This window comes from Peromyscus eremicus, chromosome 15 (assembly GCF_949786415.1).
Source record: "Peromyscus eremicus chromosome 15, PerEre_H2_v1, whole genome shotgun sequence".
NCBI lineage: Eukaryota > Metazoa > Chordata > Mammalia > Rodentia > Cricetidae > Peromyscus > Peromyscus eremicus.
Window position 1 is genome coordinate 57,610,767 of NC_081431.1, and position 22,223 is coordinate 57,632,989.

The following is a 22,223-nucleotide window of genomic DNA, read 5'->3' on the forward strand; positions in this document are numbered from 1 at the left end:
GACGAGAGGAAGGCTTACCCATGTGATCTCCAGCACCTCCAGCCGACCCTAGGCAGCTAGAACGCCACAGGCAACATGTTAGATCTTTGAAGTAGCGCCCGATCTTTCCTGCTGCGGAACAACCATTCGTGCTTGGGTGGGCTCCAGACAGGCAAAGTGCCACCAAACGCCCTGCGGCTGGCTAGACTGGCAGATTCAAACCACCCCTGGACCGTGAATATGGCCCAGTGTAACGCCTAGAGGCTTCCAGCTCCCCAGTTTCTGGATGTTGTGGAGAAAATCCCTTACCCTCTGTAAGTTCTATAGGCCTTTTTGTCCCCAGACCTAGACAGATGGCAGTTCTGACCCAGACACCGGTTCAGATTCCTCACCTTGCTCTCCTCTCCCTAATCCAGCCCTGGCCTGGCCCCCCCAGGAAGAATTTCCCGGGCCAGAGAGCCGCCTAAAGCACATGTGCCCACCCCAGCAATGTTCCCGCCACCTGCCCAGTCCAGTACCCAGGGCCCAACCCCAGAGGGTGCGGAATGACACTCTGACAATCATTAAACAAGCCGGGCCTGATTTCCCAGCACCGCCTGCTAGGATCTGGGCCAAGTGGCACGGAATATGCAAATCACCTGGGACCGGGAGCCTGGTCTGAAGGAAATCCCCTGCATCCAATGAGCCACCAGCTCAGGTTACAACTGGGGACGCACACTAAGACCTGGCGGGGAGGAGCTCGCGCACTGCTCTATTTAGGTGCGGGTGGGGGAGCGCTCTAGCCACACTCATCACTTGATACCTGGCTGGAGGCTTCAGCTACCTAGATTTCTTCCCTTCCTGTGGCCTCAGGAGCCTGCTTATCCGCCTGCCACATCGAACGAACCCTGACACTCGGTAGGGTCACCTTCCCTAACTCCGGCCCCGGGAACCGTCCAGTGGATTTACAATTCTGAACTTACTTTAGCTTGGAGCTCCCTAGCTGGGAGTGTTAGGGCTGCGGGGGTGTTCCGGGACTGGTCGGAGACCGGATCAGTGTCTTGGAGGGACAGGGTGGCTTGTTTGGTTCAAGGGCCCAGGTGATTTGTGGAGGGAGCCCGAGCAGAGTTTGTCTCGTGGTTCCACCCTGCTTGAGATTTTTTTTGGAGCGGAATTTCCCAGTTTGGCGCCGGCCGGCCCGGCGCTTCTAGGCTCAAGAGATCATCCAGCCTCAGCTTCCCAAATAGCTGGTTCTTCAGGGGCTTTTTGAAGGGAGAATGTCTACAGTAACCCCGAACTCCTTCCTGCCTCTTGGCTGTTGCTGCCCAGGCTTGGCCAGAACAGAGTAATGGAAATGCTCCTTGACCTGCACCCTCACCAACCTGTCTCCTCTTCCCAGGGGGCCTCATGGCTGCCACCTGTGAGATCAGCAACGTTTTTAGTAACTACTTCAACGCCATGTACAGTTCAGAAGACCCCACCCTGGCTCCCGCTCCTCCGTCGACTACCTTTGGCACAGATGACTTGGTGTTCACCCTGAACAACCCCCAGATGTCGCTGGACGGTCCAGGTGAGTGCTGTGCAATGGGTATCTGAGAGACAGAACACTTGTCTAAGAAGCTCTTTGATAAATGGGGAGGGAGGAAGGTCTCCAAGGGAACCCCCAGGGCTAGGGGCCTGGGGAGAATTTATTCATTTAGTTATTTGAGCAGTGCTGGGGAAAGAATCCAACCAAGCAAAAGCTTATGCATGCTAGACTGTGCTCCCAGCCCCTGAGAATCCTGTAGTGGCTGAGGTGGTGGGAAATAGAGGGTAGGGACTGTGATAAACTGAGGAAAACTCTGAAACCAGGGGTATCATGAGTGTGAATATTACCCCCTCCACACACGCACCCCAGGGGTAGGGTAGGACCTCGGACAAGATCCCAAAGGGACATCAGAACCGGGTCCTGTGTTGACCCTCTGGCTGTACTCCACCTTTCAGAGAAGGCAAGCTGGTCAGGGGAGCAGCCCCAGTTCTGGTCGAAGACGCAGGTTTTGGACTGGATCAGCTACCAAGTGGAGAAGAACAAATACGACGCCAGTTCCATCGACTTCTCGCGATGTGATATGGATGGGGCCACCCTCTGCAGCTGTGCCCTTGAGGAGCTACGGCTGGTCTTCGGGCCTCTGGGAGACCAGCTCCATGCCCAGCTTCGGGACCTCAGTAAGTCCAGGACAGGGGAGCCACGGGAACCTAGAGAGTGACCAGGGAAGATGGGCCTTGGGAAGGACTCGGAGCTCCTGGCTGGAGGGCACAGCCAGCGAGCCCCCGCCGCTGGCCGGAGGTGCTGAGTGACCCCTCCCTGCCTCCGCCAGCCTCCAGCTCTTCTGATGAACTCAGTTGGATCATCGAGCTGCTGGAGAAAGATGGCATGGCCTTCCAGGAGGGCGTCGGAGACTCGGGCCCCTTTGGTGAGAACCCATTTTTTCTTTCCCCCTCTTTCTCCAGCTTCTCTTTCCCGCCTGCGACCTTTCCAAAGTGCGAGATAAGATACTCTCCCAACTAGAAAGAAAAACACTCCATAGCCAGTTCTCCGGGCCCCTGGGTGGTCTCACCTGTCCCTTGCTGGTCCCCTGGGCCTCTCTAAGCTCCAACTTCTTTTTCCCAGATCAAGGAAGCCCTTTTGCCCAGGAGCTGTTGGATGATGGCCGCCAGGCCAGCCCCTACTATGGCGGTAGCTATGGCCCTGGAGCGCCCTCCCCTGGTAGCTCCGATGTCTCTACTGCAGGTAAGAGTCCTGTTCTTGCCTTAGTCTTCCTTCTCCAAACGCCCCAGAGTGCATCAGGTACCCTAGAACGAGCACCTGGGTCTGCAGACAGTAGCTGGTTAGGCAGTACTCAAGCTGACTTCTCCACCCCCAGGGACCGCTACACCCCAGAGTTCCCACTCCTGCGACTCCGGTGGAAGCGACTTGGACCTGGATCTCACTGACAGCAAGGTCTTCCCTAGAGGTGAGTTGAGGGCTGGTCTGTCGGGGGTCCCGTTGCACCCCGCCCAACCCCTCTCTTCCATCCTCCTCTGCTCTGCTGTGGTTTCCATAGCAAGGCTCCCCATTGACGCCCTGCCCTCACCTTCTGCTGACCTTCCGACCCCTTCCCATAGGTGGCTTTCCTGACTGTAAGAAGGGGGAACCCAAGCATGGGAAGAGGAAACGGGGGCGTCCCCGAAAGCTGAGCAAGGAGTACTGGGACTGCCTAGAGGGCAAGAAGAGCAAGCATGGTGCGTTCTCGGGGCGGCTGGCGGGCCTGTGGGCGGAGGACTCCATTCCTTCTGCCCCTTCTCGGGGCCACTGGAGCTTCCTCGGTCACTTTCTTACCTCTGTGAACAGTTGGGGGGGCTCCATGGCACTAGCAATCACCCCATTACAGAGGCCTGCTTGGACTCAGAGAAGAGGGGAAACTGAGGCTCCTAGGGGGATGCTCATAGAGAGAGCCCGGGCTTCCTACATACCCCCTCTCTAATGTTTTGTCCTTGGCCCCTGTCTTGCCTGATGGAACTTATTGGTGGTGAGGAGGCAGCTGGTGGGTGCTCAGAGTCCCGTGGGCTGGGCTGGCTGCCACTCCAGGCACAGCCTGCTGAAGGGGTCTTGCCTCGGGCTTTGTGTGTTCCAGCTGCACCGAGCCACCTGGAGGTCACCCCAAAGGTCTTGCTTGCCTCCTCTTTCATACATACAGGCCTGCATGTATGCACTCATGGCCTGTTTTCATTCTTGTTCTGAGGGGATCCGGTTGGTTGTTCCCCCCCCCCCCCCCCCCGAAGCTGTTCCTTGGTCCTCTGGGCTATAGCCAACTCTCTGTCCCCATGTGCGCCAAGTCCTCCCCAACGTTGGTCCCATTGATCCCTGAGCCCCTCAGAAAGTAATGTCTCTGTCCATCTTAACCAGGTGTTTGAGTCTTATCTGGTGAGAGAATCGTGTGCTCTGTGCAGTCTGCCTAGTACACTGCATTTGGGGGCAGAGAAGGAAGTAGTCACTATAGCAATCACTAAGCAGACATTGCTCAGCGCTTCTCAAAGGGCTGACAAAGCTTTGGCTCTTAGCATGGTTGAGATGGGTGAGGCCAGAGGGCCTGGAGGAGAGGGGCACCCCAGACTAATAACTGAGGAGCTCTTTCCCTTGTAGCCCCCAGAGGTACTCATCTGTGGGAGTTCATTCGGGACATTCTCATCCACCCTGAGCTCAACGAAGGCCTCATGAAGTGGGAGAACCGGCATGAGGGTGTTTTCAAGTTCCTCCGCTCAGAGGCCGTGGCCCAGCTGTGGGGCCAAAAGAAAAAGAACAGCAACATGACCTATGAGAAGCTGAGCCGGGCCATGAGGTGAGCTGGTGCCTGGCATCTGGTGGGGATAGACGCCAGGGCCTCTAGTTGGACCCCACTGTCTTCTTCTAGGTTACACATGACAGGTGTGAGGCCCACAGGGCAGGATTGGCCTAGTTGGTTCCTTGGTCAGTTGAAGCATGAAGAAAGCGTTAGTCGAACATCGGAGCCCCTTCGCTTCAGCTAACATTTCTGTGTTTTCTGCAGATTTGTTCTAAGAAAGATACACTTGGAGTGTGATAGAAAAGGCAGTGTATTTGCACCTCAGCTCCCTTGCCCTGCCTGCCAGAGGGTGGGCTAGTTCAGCATCACCAACGTCCCCCCCATCCCTGTGTTCTTGTGCCTTCATGAAAAGCCCCAGGACATAGCTAGAAGGCACAGAGACATTAATGCAGAAACAGGTGCTGGGCCGCAATTACAGACCAGTGTGGCCACAGCAGGTGGGACGAAGGAAGACTCAGGGCGTCGAAGCCAGGGGAAACCTCGTACGTGGCACGTCTCCTGCCTGGCCCTCTCTGACCACCTTCATCCCACTCAGGTACTACTACAAACGGGAGATCCTGGAACGGGTGGATGGCCGGCGCCTCGTCTACAAGTTCGGCAAGAACTCCAGTGGCTGGAAAGAGGAAGAGGTGACCGAGAGTCTGAATTAAGGGTCAGGACTGGACCCAGGACCTGACTCAGACACGAACTCAGAACTGAGACTTTCCTGGAAGGACAGGCAGGCCGGAAGGCCCCCTTGATGTGGATGTGTTCCCTGTGTTGCTGTGGAGAGGAGGAACCCGCCGGGTGTATTGGATCCTGAAGTGCAGCCTGTGGCCTCTCCTCGCCCTCCTTTTGGAATGACAAGCCCCAGGGTTTGAAGCGACTTACTCGCTGACTCTACAGCTGTGAGGCCAGCTCCCTCCAGTCCCAGCGCTGACTGCAGAAGAGAGCCACCTGCAGATGCCCACACTCGGCCCAGGAGGCTGGGGAGACTGTGGGAGGGAGAGAGTACAGAAGGGACAGGGCTGTGTTCTCCAGCACTTCTTCCTGAACTGACTTCCACCTCTCAGTACTCGGGCTCCACAGGCAGGGGTTGGAGTGTCCCTAATTTATGTGCTATAAATATTTCAGGTGTACATAGAGAGCTATTTTTTCTAAAGCGTTCCCCTCCCTGATCTTCTCCCACTGAATGCCAGTGGCCAGATCGACTGTTCTAGGGCTCCTATGACTGGACCAGCGAGAAGTGGGGTGATGCCAGACCCCCCAAGATGGGGTTCCTGGATCCCTTTTCCTGTGAATGGAGGCTTAGGCCTCCAATAAAGTGCCTTCTAGGCTTTTTCTAACCTTGGTCTGAACTGTGTATTGAAATTTGGGGCTATGGATTGGATACGGCATGGAGATGGGAGGGAGAAGAGATAAACATGCAGAAAGATGTGCTTGGAGGCTGGGTATGGACTTCTGTAGCTGGAGGGCTGGTTGGAGGCTGAGAGAGCAAAGAAAATGGCTGAGGCTTCTCACTACCGAGAGAGCACCCAAGGCTTCGCACCGGCAAGGACATGGGTTCCGAAACCCTGCTGTCACCAACCACGTGCTCAGTGACCTTGGCCAAATCTGCCTTCTTCAGGGCTGCTTCCTCTTGTACAACGAGAGTTTGGATCTGATGTCCTCCAAGAAGTCTAGAATTGCAAGTCCAGCCTTGTGAGCAGATGCCTTTGCGTTCTAGCCAAATTGGCTGCATGTTAAAGATCTGTAATCTGAATCCTAGCTTTTGTGACCGACATGAAATCACAGATAGGATCTTGTAAAGTGAAAAAGCAAAACAAAATGGAGCTGCGTGCTTGATGAGAAAGAATGGGAGCTGATCATTGCTGACAGCCAAGTCTTCAGCCAGACTCTGGGCTAAGGCCACCGCCCCCCTACTTAGTCTCATTTCATTCTCTCTCAGAAAGAGATTATCCCAGTGTTAACGCAGAGAGTTAGATTCCATAGGTGTTTCTAGGCTCCACCCTTTATCTTGGACTTGGGAGCATCTCTAACTTGGTTTTTGGTTGTTTTGTTCTTATTTAGAGACAAGGAGACAGGATTTCATGGTACAGACCAGACTGGCCTCCAGCTGAGAGATCTGTCTGCAGTCTGGCCCCCTATCCCCAACCCTCCATCCCAGTGCTAGGATGAAAGGCATGCACTGTACCACCTAGATCTCTCTGAGTTATGTAATTTTTCCTTGTAGCATTTCAATAAAGAAAATGTTTCAGTGGATATTTTCAATAAAGAAAATATTTTATTGAAATGTTAAGGACAAAATTATATGTTTAAAAAGTGGCACAGGCCTTTAATCCCAGCACTGAGGAGGCAGAAGCAGGTGGATCTCTGAATTCGAGGCCAGTCTTGTCTACAGAGGGAGTTCCAGGACAGCTGGGACTACAGAGATGCTCTGTCTAAAAAAAAAAAAAAAAAAACCCCGATGTGAGGCCCTATCTCTTCAGAGCCTCTGCCATGCTGCTCATCTCTGGTGCTTGCACCTGAACTGTCCTCAGAGCCCTGGCATGCTGTTGTCTGTCTGTCCAGGGCATTAATAACCCTCCTACTAAACTATCGCCACACACACACAAAGTGAAGTGCTGAGGGTGGGGCATGGTAGTTCACTTGACTGTAAGGCCAGAACTTGGGGAACAATGCTGTGAGGTTGTTTTTGTTTGTTTGGTTTCATTTTTTGAGACAGGGTTTCTCTGTCTAACAGTCCTGGCTGTCCTGGAACTTCGTAAAACAGGCTGGCCTCGAACTCATAGAGATCCGCCTGCCTGAGTGCTGGGATCAAAGGTGTGTGCCACCACTGCCTTGCCACTGGTGAGTTTTGACATCAGTCAACCTTGTGACCACAAAGTTCCAGGCCAGCCAGGGTTATGCAGAGAGATTCTTTCTTAATACTCCTGTGCCCCACCCCCAACACACGCCCACACATAAAAACCCACCAAGCCATTCCGTAAGAGAGCTAATTAATGCCTAGTTGCCTTGGAAATGCCAGACTGTTCTATTCCCTGAGGAGTGCAGATAAAGAAGGAATCTTGAAAAGAGGAGCGTCTGCTCGCTTGTGTTATGTCTGGAAATGGGGCTTGCTCTAGGGAAGCAGTGGGGGAGGTGGGCTGAAGCGTCTAGTGGCGTGGTGAAAGCCTCTAGAATCTTCTGGAGCCATTTTGGAACACGTCCTTCCATTTTGGCAAGGCAGGCTTCATGCTGTGGCGGCCACCTAGCTGGGGAAGCTTGGGCTCCACTTGGCCCAACAATGACCTCATTTGTATGTGCGGCACACTGCTAGTCTCCGCTGAGCTATCTGTGGAGTCCTTCCTCCCTTAAAGAGACAACACAATCTCTTGTTGACGAAGCTCCCCTAATGAAAAGCAGAGGGGTTTGGGGGGGTGGGGGGAAGGGCTGTCCTTGCCATGCTTCCCTAGGGCATCAGTCTTCTCAGCTCCAAAGAGGAGACCTCTGAGGGGAGCCTCACCTCTTAGGTATGTGTGGGCCAAGAGGGTTGAGAAGCTTGCCGAACCTCTCTCTAACCCTGCTGAGGCAGCTGCTCCGGAGGCCGGACCAGTCCTTTGTCCTGCTCTCCTCAGTTGGGAAGGTGCTTCCCTCATCTCACTATCACAAGGGGTCCACCCCACAGCACCCCCAAGAAGACCAGGTGTCCCATTTCACTGATGGGAGCAAAAGGTGCCTCACTGTCACTGGTCAGGTGAGAGTGTAGGGACCAGAAACCCGGCCTTCCTGCCTGGGCCTGGCGCAGAGTCCTCAGGGACAGCCTTTTAGGATATAGTTTCACTCCATAACCAAACCTGTCTAGAATTCCATGTTGTAGCCCAGGTTTGCCTTGAACAAGCATTGATCCTCCTGCCTCAGCTTCCCAAGTGGTGGGGTTCTTCTTCCAGGGTTTTGTTTTGCTTATTTATTTATTTATTTATTTATTTATTTATTTATTTATTTATTTGAGATAGGCTCTCACTCTGTAGACCCACCGACTAACAACCCAAGTTCATCACGAAGCGCAGGCTAGCCTCAAATTGTTTGATCCTCTTGCTCCAGCCTCTGAAGGTTGCCATGCCCAGCCTCTGGGAAGTATCTCTTACCCGAATCTTTTCCCTCAGTATTTCTCTCTTCCCTCTACCCAACAGGACATGTGGTGTCCTGCAAACCCGGAGGCTGGCATTTCTCAGCTCTCTGTGGAAGCCAGAACGCTTATCCCAAGTCTCACCAGTCCAGGGGCCATCCTGTCCTCTGCCACCTGCCCTGGGTCCTCTAGGTGTGTCTTGGGTGGGGCTGTTTATATTCTGCCCTGAGCTGGTCACCTCTTATCAACTTTCTGTGGGATCATGTGTGTTACTGGGTGGGTCACGGAGAGGTCAACACTCCAGGGCTTGGGTGTGCCCAGTGGGCCCAGGCCTGGGGGGTGGGGGCTGGGCTGGCCGTCATACTTACTCTGAATGGTTCCCAGAATCCCACAGCCCCACCCTCCCATTCTGGCTTTGCAGCTACTCCTGGAGGGAGGTGAAGTGAGAGGATTTTGGGGTGTTGTTGTTGTTGTTACATTAATTAATGATAGGATGGCTACTTCACTGAATTTTCACCCCTGAGAAAAGATGAATTTGTTGACTGCTGTGCTGGGCCTTTTGGCATTAGTCAACACCTTGTGCATCTCAGTTCTCTCAAAGTAGGAACTTTTCTAGGTGGTTTTTTGTTTTTGTTTTTTATCCCGTCTGTCTGTTGTACACTTCGGTCCCAGCTCCACTAAAGAAGCTTACAATGCCAGCTCCTAGCACAGAGGGGTGCTTCATAGGTAACCATCAAACTGCCTTGCGAGGGTCCCCGCCCTGGTAGTTCCCTGTGTACAGGTGCTCAGACACACGGGACTCATGCCACAAAGACAACACACATACACACATCACATAATTCCATACACCACTTACACCAGCATACAGTCACTGCACACATACACACGTCACATAATTCCATACACCACTTACATACAGTCACACACTCAAAACAATCCTTCATCATGCATGCTTTCGGGCACTGCAGGCACTACAAGTCACACTCACCGAGGCCATACATTGAGGAACGCACACTCACACACACTCACACTTTACTTACACAGCCACACGCACTCACAATCAGACTCAGACCCCTGCTGTGAGATCAGCCTCCCAGACTGTCTACCTCAGTGGTTGGACTACATAGCTCCTCCCTTCCCTGGGTCAAGGGCTCCCTTCTTTGGAGCGTTTTCTATTCTCCCTCTAAGTGGATTACCCTTTCCTCCATTGACAATGGAATTTTTTTGTTTTCTTTAGTTTTAGTTTAGTTTTGTTTTGTTTTTTGAGACAGAGTTTCTCTGTGTAGCCCTGGCTGTCCTGGAACTCACTTTGTGTATCAAGCTGGCCTTGAACTCACAGAGATCCTCTTGCCTCTGCTTCCCAAGCGCTAGGATCAAAAGTGTGTGCCACCACAGCCTGGACCCAAAATTGAATTTTTGAAAATGTAGGCCTTCTTTTAGAAACTCTCTAAAGCTGGGCAAAGTGTCTTCAGCCTGTAACCCCAACTCATGGGAGGGTAAGGCAGATGGACTGCTGTTGAGTTCCAGGCTCAAAACAAACAACACATTATTTTAAAAAAATTCTAAAAGGCCACATTGAGAGCATGACCTCAGACATGCTACCATCCTGCACAGGTCTCCCTGCCCCGTGGCCTGTTGACTGCACTACTACCCATCATGCCTTCTGCTGCAGGTAAGTTTTCAACAGTCAGCGAACATTGAGCAAGTTGTTAACTTTTTTTAATTGGGGGAGGGGGAGATCAGAACTACAGGAACCAAATGAATCCATGCCTTCCCTTTCAAAGCTCAGAAGACCCAGCAAGCTGAGCCTCTGCAGCCACTGACCTCAGTCTGACCAAGTAGAGTGAATCATGGTGGGCCAGGCAGAAGCTGGAGGACCAGAGGATAGAAAGATCACTTGAGTGATCTTCAGGCCCAGGTGGGGCAATAGAGCAGAGAGGCCTTAACACACACACACACACACACACACACACACACACACGCACGCACGCACGCACGCACGCACGCGCACACACACAATCATGCTGTTCGCCCCAAGTTGTCAGCATCACTTGTACACAGTACTTCCATTGCCTGGGAGCATGTCTGCTTTCCACTTGGTTCTGCACTCTGGGATTGTTTTTGATGCCCCTCTACCTGACAAAGTGATGGGCTTGTTGAGGCTGTCAGTAAACACATGGATGATGGTGCTGAGGGCCAGAGGGAGGTAGGGTCAGCTCTTTCTATTCTGCGCGTTTGAGATGGAGACCAAGAACACAGAAGGGTCAATCAAGGCTTCTATACAAGGACCCAAGGTCCCATGGGAAGGATATGAAGGGAGCTCCCCAAGGCGGCCGCTCCTGGGGAATGCTGCTTGCTTCTCACCCTACAGCCCCACTGCTGGTGCTGCTGCTACTGCGGCTACGTGCAGAGCTAGGCTGGGGCAGCAGCAGCAAGTAGGGCAGCTCAGAGCTGCCCGTTACTGGAACCAGCACATGAACTATGGAGCTGATCCAAGAAGCCACGCCCAGTGTCCCCGCGTGACTCAGTCTCACCTGCCCATCCCCACACCTGCCGGCCTCTGTGACCCACTCTACAGGGCTGACGGGAAAGTCTGAACATGCAAGGCATGCTGGGATTTAGAGTCCTTGCGGTCTCAAGCCAGGTTCCAAGAGCCCCTGCAAGGAAGGGCCAATGGGGAGTGGGGGGTGGAGTGGAAAACTACCACTACCATGGAGACTGCAGACCGTCATCTAAGGTCTCCCCTTTAATAGACGAAAGTGGATTAAGACTCCAGAAAATCAACTTCCTCTCACAGGGTGCCTCCCCTCAACGCCTCACAATCTCGTGTAGCTGAGGCCGGCCTTGAACTCAGTATGTTGCCCGGAATGACCTGAACACCTCCTGATACTTCTGCCTCCACTTTCCAAGTTCTAGGACTACAGGTGTGAGTCACCACACCCAGTCATATTCCTTTTCATATATCAAATTGGCAAAGAATAAAAAGAATGTTGAAGCGGGTGTGGTGGCCTACATCTGTAATTACAGCACTCAGGAGGTAGCAATAAATTCAAGGCCAGCCTGGGCTACCTGGCAAGCCATCCAGAGCTACCCAGTGAGACCCAGTCTCAAAAAATAAAAAATAAACAAAATTAAAAAAAAAAAAAAAAACAAGATAAAATGCTGCCGGGTATGGTGACACATACTTGTGATCCCAGCACCCTGCAGGTGGAAGCTCAGGGTCATCTTTGGATACCTAGCAAGTTTCAGGCCAGCTTGGGCTTAGAAACTTAGAAAAAAAAAATCAGGTATGATAGCACACACCAATAATAATACTACACTTGGAATAGAGGCAAGAGAATCACTTCAAATTGTAAACTGGCTGCCAGGTCTACATAGAGTTTTAGACCGGCCAGGGTTATACAGCTAGACCTTGGGGATGGGGAGGAAGAGGGAGGGGAGAGGAAGAAGAGGAGGAGGAGAGAAGGGGGGGGAGGGAAGAGGGGAGAGAAAGAATAGGTTTCTATAGGTTTTGTTGTTGTTGTTTGGTTGGTTGTTTTTTGGGGGGCAGGGGGAAGAAGAAGAAACTGGGTTTCTCTGTATAGCAGTCCTGTCTGTCCTGAAACTCATTCTAGAGACCAGGCTGGCCTCCAACTCACAAAGATCCTCCTGCCTCTGCCTCCCAAGTGCTGGCATTAAAGGCACCACCACCGCCCAGTAACACTTTGCATTTTATTTTGTGCACATGTGCTATATGCACGTATACTTGTTCCTGTGGTGTGTGTGTGTGTGTGTGTGTGTGTGTGTGTGTGTGTGTGTGTGTTCAGGTACATGCACGTGTGTGTCTATGTGTAGATATAGACTTTGGATGTCTTCCTCTATGGAGCTTTACTTTGTTTACTTATTTATTTTTGTTTTTTGAGACAAAGTCTCTTTATTTAGTATCGGCTGTCCTGGAACTCACTCTGTAGACCAGACTGGCCTCAAACTCACAGAGATCCTCCTGCCTCTGCCTCTGGCGTGATATGATTAAAAGCTGGCACCGCCACACTGTGCAACCCACCTTATCTTTTTTTTTTTTTTTTTTTTTTTTTGGTTTTTCGAGACAGGGTTTCTCTGTGTAGCTTTGCGCCTTTCCTGGAACTCACTTGGTAGCCCAGGCTGGCCTCGAACTCACAGAGATCCGCCTGGCTCTGCCTCCCGAGTGTGCTGGGATTAAAGGCGTGCGCCACCACCGCCCGGCCCACCTTATCTTTTGAAACAGTGTTTCTCGCTGAATTAGGAGCTTGGTGATTTGCCTAGACTAGGCAAAGTGGCAATTTCTCATGTCATGGGCTCAGTTTTCTGCCTCTCCCCCAGCAGGAGTCCTAGAAGGCAGGCCTTTTCAATCAACGAGGGAACTATTGATATTCCTGACTAGAAGAGTCTTTATCTACAAAGGAAGGGGCCGTGTGGTGTCTTGGGCATGTAGTACGAATAGCAACCTCCCAGGCCTCTACTGTCAGAGGCCCTCTGCGTAGCAACCCCCAGCCCAGATACACCAAACAAAATGTCCCAGCCACTGTCAAATAGCTTCCTGTGGGCAAGAGACTGCTCCCAGAACCACTGGTCTCAATAGGATCCCAGAAGAATCCGGGACTTGCTGGCCCTCTCAGAGGCCAAAGATTCTGTTTTTCACTGTCTCACAGAAAGACAGCTGCCCTTCTCCCAGCAGCTTAGAGTTACCGCCTCTCCCTGTGACACCCAACTCTTCCTTCCCTGGCTTCCCCTCTTCTCCTCCATTCTCTTCCTCTTCTCCAGGGAGAGGGTCCAGGTGGGGCTTCCAGCCTTCCTTAGCATCCACTTCTCCTCATGACTGACTCATCCAGGAAGGTTCCCTACAGTCTGCTGTCTTCCTCCTGAGCCCCAAGAGAGGCCTGTGGGGAAGAGGCTGGGAGTTCCAGAGACTGTCTTCGGGCACAACAGCCCCCACTCAAGCCTTTAGGCTTTGTCAAAGATACTAGCAGGATTCCTCCTGCCCAAGGCTGTGTTCTCCCCTCGCTCGGCTTGGAGAGCCTGTTCACCCTGTCTCTCCTCACAGGCGCCTGTCTTGCCTTGAGTTCTAGGTTACCCTGCTGCACTCTGACCCCAGCTCTGACCTCTCTGACCGGTTCAAGAAGAGCTGTAATTTTACAGTTTATCTTCTTTGTTATGAGCAATGCTCTTTTCAACTTTCTGCGTTCTGAGGAGAAACTCAGCCTTGGTTCACTCTTATTTTGAGACAAGGTGGCTACCGTTGTTGTCCTGACTGGCCCAGTACTCACAATGTAACCCAAGCTGGCCTTGAACTCAAACCAGTCCTCCTGCCTCTGCCTCCCAAAGGGTGGTCTTGACCATAGGTGTACACTACCATGTACTGTTTTTCCGTGGTGCCAGGCATTGAATCCAGGGCTTCCCACCTACGTATCTGGAGCAAGCACTCTACCCACTGAATTCTACATACATCTCCAGGAGATGTGTTTCCTATTACTGCTCTGATGAAATTGTAAGAAAATAAAAGTTAGCAGGATATCATGGTTTACAGTCTTGTAATCCAGAGCCATGTGTGGTGGTGCATACCTTTGATCCCAGCACTCGGGAGGCAAAGGCATGTGGATCTTGACAAGTATTTTGAAAACAAACTGAATTAAAAGTCCAGATTTAATGAGCAAAGCATCCCCAGGTGATCTCAAGGGAAGAGGAGAGTCCACGAGGCTGCTCCCAAGGAGGGGGGCCTTAAACACCCTCTAGACTTGGTCTTTGAGCAGCTCCAGGGGAGGTGGGCTTTCTTTGGGCGGGGTTTGGAATGAGGCCTCGAGCTAGAGATTTCCAACAGATCTCTGTGAGTTCAAGACCAGCCTGGTCCACATAGTGAATTCCAGGACAGCCACAGCTAAATAGTGAGACCCTGTCTTGAAACAAACAAAAAAAAACCAGTCTTAGCCGGGCGGTGGTGGCACACGCCTTTAATCCCAGCACTCGGGAGGCAGAGCCAGGCGGATATCTGTGAGTTCGAGGCCAGCCTGGGCTACCAAGTGAGTCCCAGGAAAGGCACCAAAGCTACACAGAGAAACCCTGTCTCGAAAAACCAAAAAAAAAAAACCAGTCTTGTAGCCTGTAGCCTGGCGGTGGTGGCGCACACCTTTAATCTCAACACTTGGGAGGCAGAGGCTGGTGGATCTCAGTGAGTGCGAGCCCAGCCTGGTCTACAGAGTGAGTTCCAGGACAGACAAGACTATTACACAGAGAAACCCTGTCTCAAAAAACCAAAAAAATAAAGACAAAAAAAAAAAAAAAAAAAAAAACCACACACACACACACACACACACACACACACACACACACACAATCTTGTAATCCTAGCACACAGTAGCAAAGGCAGAAGGACTGCTGGGAGTTCATAGCCACCCTGGGTAAGACAGTTTCAGGCCAGCCTCGGCTACAGAGTGAGACTGTCTCAATATAAAAGTAGTTGAACTCCATATGGTGTGAATACTCCAGAACTCTAGAGGCAGAGGCAGGAATATCACAAGTTAAAGTCTGAAGCTAGCCTGAACTACGTGAATAAAATCCCCTTTCAAAAGCAAAGCAAGCTGGGCATGGTGGCACATGCCTGTAACCCCAGTATTTGCTAGGTAGAGGAGGGAAGATCAGGAGCCCAAGATCACCCTTCACTACATAGTGAGTTCAAGGCCAGCCTGGCCTATCTAAGGCCTTATATAAAACAAAACAAACAAACAAAAAGCCAAAGTTGCATACCACTTTCAGCCAGCCTGGAAATAGAGCTGTATCGCTTTGTCCGATCAGTAACATCAGGCAAGCAGGTTCTTTCCAAGGCCTCAGCCACCTTGTTAGCTTATTTCATATCTAAAAATTGAGCCTTGCTTTTTCTAAAGCTACTAGGTCTCCTGTAGAGAAAAGATAGACAGGTTTGCATTGCTAACGGGCTTCATATTAAAAGATAGACAGATTTCAGATGGAACTTTCCACTAAAGAAACATGATTTGAAATGATTGTTCCCATAACTGCTTATGTCTCCTGTAAATGATTAGAAGAAAAGAAAAGGGGATAAAGTTAAGTTTTGAGGATCTAAGAATGTTTAAAGATATATGAAGATCTGAGAATATGAAAATGTATAGGTTTTAAAGATCTCAAAAAATGATTTAGGATGTATTAAATGCAAGTTATAAAGATATAAATAAATAATTTAAGTTATTAAAAGTGTTTCAGATTTCTTTCCTCTCTATGGTATAAAAGTTCGGACTTAACATTAACAGAGTTCTGATAAACTGGGAGAGCAATGACTACTTACTGTTCAATCACAAGCTTAAGATTTGAGATTTCTTTTGGGTGTCTTCTAAATATAGATTTTAAGGTGCTTCTCATTGGGCTAAAAATATTTCAGTCCAATCCATATCTGGCTCTCCGGACAGAAGAACATGTTCATACTTTTTAACTTCTATAGCTTTTGCTAGAACTCAAAGATGACTCTACTCCAGCTGTTTTATAGACACCTGTTATCTGCTTTTTCTACAAAATGGATTTCAATACAGATTGATAATGCCAATATATCCAAAACTTTTATTTTTTTATTTTTTTATTTTTTATTTTTTTTTTTGGTTTTTTGAGACAGAGTTTCTCTGTATAGTTTTGCACCTTTCCTGGAACTCACTTTGTAGCCTTCCGAGTGCTGGAATTAAAGGTATGCGCCACCACCGCCCGGCTTTATATCTTTTTATGAACTAAAAATTCATATAAGCTTCAGAAAATCGAGAGAGTCATAAAACTTGGATCCACTTCTCACAGGTCGAAAGGACTCCAGATAAATAAATACAGCCTAAGTTTCCCCACTTGTCTATTCCTGAGGGTGATATTTCTCTCTCTCCTGGTCTTGGAATCCCTCTCCTTCCCAGTTACTAGAACTATGGGCCTGAAAGTTCCAAATATAACACATTTTCCTTTAAGTTCACACATCCAAGTGTCAGCTGCTGACTACAACCTGTTCCAATTGACTGTGAGCCCTGGACTTGCTGAAAGCTGATGTGGACCAATCCCGCCGATGTAACTGCTCTCATAATCTATAGGCTGACCTTAAACTCACAGAGATCACAGAGATCCACACGGTGAAAGGAGAGAATGAGGGGCTGGAGAGATGGCTCAGTGGTTAAGAGCACTGGCTGCTCCTCCAGAGGACCAGGGTTCAATTCCCAGCATCCACATGGCTGCTCACAACTGTCTGTAACAGCTCCAGGGGATCTGACGCCTTGGAGCAGACATACGTGTAGGTACAGCATTAGTGCACATGAAATTAAAGTCAGTAAATCATTAGAAAAAAGAAAGCCCCTCAGTGGTGGCGCACGCCTTTGATCCCAGCACTCAGGAGGCAGGGACAGGTGGATCTGTGTGATTTTGAGGCTAGCCTGCTCTACAGAGTGAGTTCCAGGACAGCCAGAGCTGTTACACAGGGAAATCCTGTCTCGAAAAGCCAAAAACAAAAACATCAACAACAACAAAAAACATACAAAAACCCAAACCTGAAAACTGCTGGGCAGTGGTGGCCCATGCCTTTAATCCGGGATCTCAGAAGGCAGAGGCAGACCGATCTCTGTGAGTTCAAGGCCAGCATGGTCTCCAGAGTGAGTTCCAGGACAGCCAGGACTACACAGAGAAACCCTGTCTCAAAAGACCAAACAAACAAAAACCCTGAAAACTAAAATAATTCAAACATTGATTCATTGAAAAATCTGTTTGTATCAGGAATTGATAATACAAAGGAAGCCAAGATCTCTCCCCTCACAAAGCCACACTAGTAAACAGATCCTGGGGTTGCTAGTATGCTGTGTCTACTTGGGTATATTGATACCTGCCTGTGATCCCAGCTACTCAGGAGGATTGAAAGTTTGAATCCAGCCTGGGCTATATACCAAATTCGTGTCTCAGAAAGTCTTAAAATGAATGAATACATACATACATACATACATACATACATACATACATACATACATAAATAAATAAAACCAAAACTCAGTTGTTGTAACAAGCAACAAAAAAACCCTAAGAAGTGATATTGATACTACAGAAGAGGGCCCAGATTCTGGAGCCACGTGTGGGCAGGTGCTGGGAAAACAGGCAGACGCTTGCCAGGGCACAGAGGTGCAGGGCACCCAGGCAGAAAGAACGGCAGATACCAAGAGGGAGATGCATGAATGGTTCACAGATCAGGAGATGTTTCCTCGGGTCCTAAGGGGTCTGTGGATCAGAGGAGAGATGGCAGGTTCTCTCTCCCCCCTCTGGGTCAGTGAACCATTCTCCCATTCTCTCCCGTTCAGATTCTCTCACCTTCTCCTGCGTTGTTCCATCCACTTGCTAACAACACAATGATGTGCTAACAACACATCATTGGCTGTGCGGGCAGCTCACGCTCCTCATCCCAGCGCTGGGCGGCAGAGCTGGGAAGAGTGGGAGTTAAAGCTCCTCTAGATAATTTAGGGCGACTCTGGGTTTTTTGCTTGTTTGTTTGTTTGTTTGTTTTTAAGATGGGTGTGGTGTCAAAAACCTTTAATCCCAGCACTGTACCGACTGAGCTAAAGCCAGAACCAGCCTCCCGGCTCCCCTTTCTCTCCCTCCTCTTCCTCTCCCTTCCTTGATGGGTGTCATTTGTTTTGTTCTGAGACAAGGTCCCACAGTGTACTTCTGGCTGGTCTGTAACTCACTATGTAGACCTGGCTGGCCTTAAATTCCCAGAGATTCTCAGGCTTCTGCTGGGATCAAAAGCGTGAGTCATCATACCCACCATGTTTGGTTTTTGTTTTGGGACAAGGTATCATATAGCCTAGGCTGGCCTCCAAAGCTTGATGTAGCCCAAGGTGACCTTGAACCTGTCTTCTTGCTCCCTTCCTACAGCTGGGATTACAAGTAGGCATGCCACCGTGGCGGACTGTTTCCAATCTTCATGGACAGTGACAGACTCACTGTGTAGACCAGACTGGCCTGGAACTCCCCGTCTTCTTCAGGGCTTGGTGACAGGCACATGGTACTGCATCAGGCTACAACGTTCCCTTGGCCCCCTTTCTCTCTCTCTCTCTCTCTCTCTCTTTTTTTTGTTTTTGTTTTTCGAGACAGGGTTTCTCTGTGTAGCTTTGCGCCTTTCCTGGATCTCGCTCTGTAGACCAGGCTGGCCTCGAACTCACAAAGATCCACCTGCCTCTGCCTCCCGAGTGCTGGGATTAAAGGCGTGCGCCACCACTGCCCACCTCTCCACCCACCCCCACCCCACCCACCCCAGTTCCCTTTACATCAGACTTGCTGTGTTTATGGTTTCAGCGCACACAACCAATCTGTGCAACCAGCACTCGACCAAAAGTGTCCTTGTCCACAGTAGTAATGACCTTCGCACTGTTCAGTCCAACAGTGTTCAAGCCAGCAGCAGATACGCACCGTGCTCACATCGCCCTGGCTTGCTTTCAGGAACCACTGTTTCTTAGACTTCTTCTTCAGTGTATCCTAGACCCCCATCACTAAAGGTCAGCAGAACTCAGTCCTTGGCTACCTGTCTGACGGCTGTCCTTACCAAGGCCAGCCTTAGCCCGGTGGCATTAAGTAGCATGGTAGTCTGTGTGTGTGTGGGGGGTCTCCATGACTTTCAACTTCAGTGTGAAAAGTCCTCCCCAGACCCCAGTGCTTTCCTTTGAACTGTTGCTAAGCATCATTTTTCTCTTTGAAGTCCCCTCATCTACTTGACTAAAATTGGAAGCCGGGCGTGATGGTCCAGGCCTATTATCCTAGTTACGTAGAGGCTGAGGCAGGAGGATCACAAGTTTAGGACTACCAGAACTTAGGGACTGAGGACATAGCAGGTGCATAAGCCACGCCCCAGGCTCTAAATGCAGTCCTCACTGCTGAACAAGGACATTGGAACCCTGTTCTTCGAGGACTCTCCCCAGGAGTTTTATTTATCTCATAGTGTTAATCAAGACCAACAGAACTCTTTTAAAGATTGATTGATTTATTTCATGTATATGAGTACCCTGTCTTCATGTACATCTGAAGAGAGAATCAGATCCCATTACAGATGGTGTGAGCTACCATGTGGGTGCTGGGAATTGAACTCAGGACCTCTGGAAGAGCAGCCAGAGCTCTTAACCACTGAGCCATCTCTCCAGCCCTCAACAGAATATTTTTGTATGTGTTTTTGAAATAGGGTCTGGGAACATAGTCCAAGGTTAACTTTAGAAAATTTTTCTTTGGATTTATTTATATGTGAGTGTCTACCGGTGCCTGTGGAGATCGGAAGAGGGCATTGGATCCCCTGGAACTGGAGTTATGCATAGCTGTGAGCCACCATGTGGGTGCTGGGAACTGAACCCAGGTCCTCTGCAAGAGCAATAAGTGCTTTTAACCACTGAGCTGTGTCTCCAGCCTCAAAGCTAACCTGAACTCAAGGTCCTCCTGCATCAACCTCCCAAGTGTGGGATGACAGGCATGTGTCACCATGCCCAGCTTAACTTTTTGTTCATTGTCTTTCTGTCCCCACCACAGGTAAGCGCCACTAGGGTGTGGCACTTTGCCTCTTTTGTTGACTGTGTCTCTCCATGGAAGACATTCACCAAGCTATACACAGTCATTTCAGGATGAAAACCGATTTTATTGACAGGTTATTTTTTAAACATGTCTTCATTCCCATAAGGAACAAATTGACCTATTTAAGTTCTTTTTGTTTGTTTTTTGTTTTTGAGATAAGGTTTCTTTCTGTAGCCTTGGCTATCCTGGAACTCCCTCTGTAGAACAGGCTTCAAACTCAAAAAGATCTGCCTCTCTCTGCCTCTGAGTACTGGGATTAAAGGCATGCACCACCACCACCACCACCCAGCTAAAATTTTATTTATTTATTTATTTTTAAGATTTTTTTGTTTGTTTTTTGTTTTTCGAGACAGGAGACAGGGTTTCTCTGTTTTGGTGCCTGTCGTGGATCTCACTCTGTAGACCAGGCTGGCCGCAAATGCACAGAGATCCGCCTGGCTCTGCCTCCCGAGTGCTGGGATTAAAGGCTTGCGTCACCACCACCGGGCGATTTATTTTTATTTTATGTGCATTGGTGTCTCACCTGTCTGTGTGAGGGTGTGGGATGTGGGATCCCCTGGAACTGGAGTTACAGACAGTTGTAAGCAGCCATATGGGTGCTGGGAATTGAACCTGGGTCCTCTGGAAGAGCAGCCAGTGCTGTTAACCAGGGAGCCATCTCTCCAGCCCTAAAGTTTCCTTAAGGTGAAATTTGTTATTTGTTTCTTGCATTGATGAGTTGTCAAATGATTGGGATTATTTGTAAACACTCTTGTTCATACACATCTTTTTTTTTTTTTTTTTTTTGGTTTTCTGGGACAGGGTTTCCCTGTGTAGCTTTGCGCCTTTCCTGGAACTCGCTTTTGTAGACCAGGCTGGTCTCGAACTCACAGAGATCCGCCTGCCTCTGCCTCCCGAGTGCTGGGATTAAAGACGTGTGCCACCACCGCCTGGCTATATTTTTTTTTTTTTTTGTGTGTGTGTGTGTGTGTGTGTGTGTATGATTTTTTTGTTTGACATAGAGTCTCTCTATGTAGAGTAAGCTCACCTCAAACTCAGAAATCCCCCTGCCTCTGCCTCTCTGGTACTGAGATTAAAAGACTGCACCACCGGCATAAAGTTTGTTTCCTGGTTCTCCTTCCCCCATCTCTGCTCCACCTCCCACCACCCCCATCCTCTCTTGTGGCCCCTCCCACTCCTTTGCTCTGTCATGTTCTTTTTGTTTGCTATGTTCTTCTCAAGACAGAGTTTCTCTGTGTAGTCCTGGCTGTCCTGGTACTACTACTCACTGCGTAGACCAGGCTGGCCTCAGAGATCCACCTGCCTCTGCCTTCTGGGATCAAAGGCATGTCTACCACCTCCCGGCTCTTCTTTTATGTTCTATGTGTCCTTTTTTTTCCTCCCCACTCTTCATCCTTTCTTATCATCTAATAAACCTTCTTTTGGTCTCCCTTCCAGGTTTTTAGTCTTTGCCCACACTTTGTCACACCTGTTTACAAACACACACGCATACATACAGGCTAGGACCTGCACATGAGAAGAACATTTTACATTTTTGATTTGTTTTAGGTTCTTGATTCTCGTGGAAGTCCAGGCTGGCTTTTAACTTGCTATGTAGTTGAAGATGACCTTGAACTCCTCATCTTCCCAACTCTGTCTCCAAAGTGCTGGGATCACAAACTTTCACCACTATGCCTAGCTTAAAAAAAAAAAAAATTGTTAAATTAATAAATGTGCCCACTTCATGCTTCATAAAGAACCCAGTAGCCATTAATAACCACCTTGAATCCTTATGTGGTGACCCTCAGCAAAGCTGGGGACCTTAAATTCTAACCAGTGGGTGAAGGGTTATCTTTGCTGGGATAGACTTGACTTCTTTGATGGCTGACAAGAATGTATAGGTACACTGTGAATTGGCTCTCTGAGACTTGCCTGGGCCTTGGTTTTGTTTGGAACTCAGTGTGAAAAAATAGAGGGAGAAAGAGAGTATGGTGGGGGCGGGTAGAGCAGAGGAGGGTGAAGGACGTGGGTAGTGGGGGACCTTAGGCAAGATGGCTCTGTGGTTCAAAGTACTGGGCAGCCTGACTGTGCCGACACCCACAGTGACACTAGAGATCACCCCCAGGAAGAGCTAGCTTGTTCCACTTCAGGATTCCCATCTCTAAATGTGGCCAGTGAAGATTATCTGAAAGAGGGCTGGGGGTGTAGCTTAGTGGTAGAGCACTTGCCTAGCACATCCAAGGTCCTGGGTTCCAACCCCA

At 49.7% G+C, this 22,223-nt stretch overlaps 1 protein-coding gene across 1 annotated transcript; it reads left to right on the forward strand.

The window, feature by feature from the left end:
• Positions 1-754: 754 nt before the first annotated feature.
• Positions 755-5,644, forward strand: Elf3 (E74 like ETS transcription factor 3). Its single transcript, XM_059280515.1, has 9 exons — positions 755-876; positions 1,358-1,528; positions 1,942-2,163; positions 2,316-2,411; positions 2,609-2,728; positions 2,862-2,951; positions 3,103-3,219; positions 4,121-4,316; positions 4,855-5,644. Exons 2-9 carry the CDS (start codon positions 1,366-1,368, stop codon positions 4,967-4,969), a joined length of 1,119 nt encoding a protein of 372 aa, XP_059136498.1. The 5' UTR covers positions 755-876; positions 1,358-1,365; the 3' UTR covers positions 4,970-5,644.
• Positions 5,645-22,223: the final 16,579 nt, after the last annotated feature.

Excerpts from the sequence above, each read along its gene's own strand:
- Elf3 (XM_059280515.1), top strand. The coding sequence starts at position 1,366 with ATGGCTGCCACCTGTGAGATCAGCAACGTTTTTAGTAACTACTTCAAC. Across the intron at positions 3,220-4,120 it reads GGGCAAGAAGAGCAAGCATG|CCCCCAGAGGTACTCATCTG; the intron begins GTGCGTTCTCGG and ends TTTCCCTTGTAG. Across the intron at positions 4,317-4,854 it reads AAGCTGAGCCGGGCCATGAG|GTACTACTACAAACGGGAGA; the intron begins GTGAGCTGGTGC and ends CATCCCACTCAG.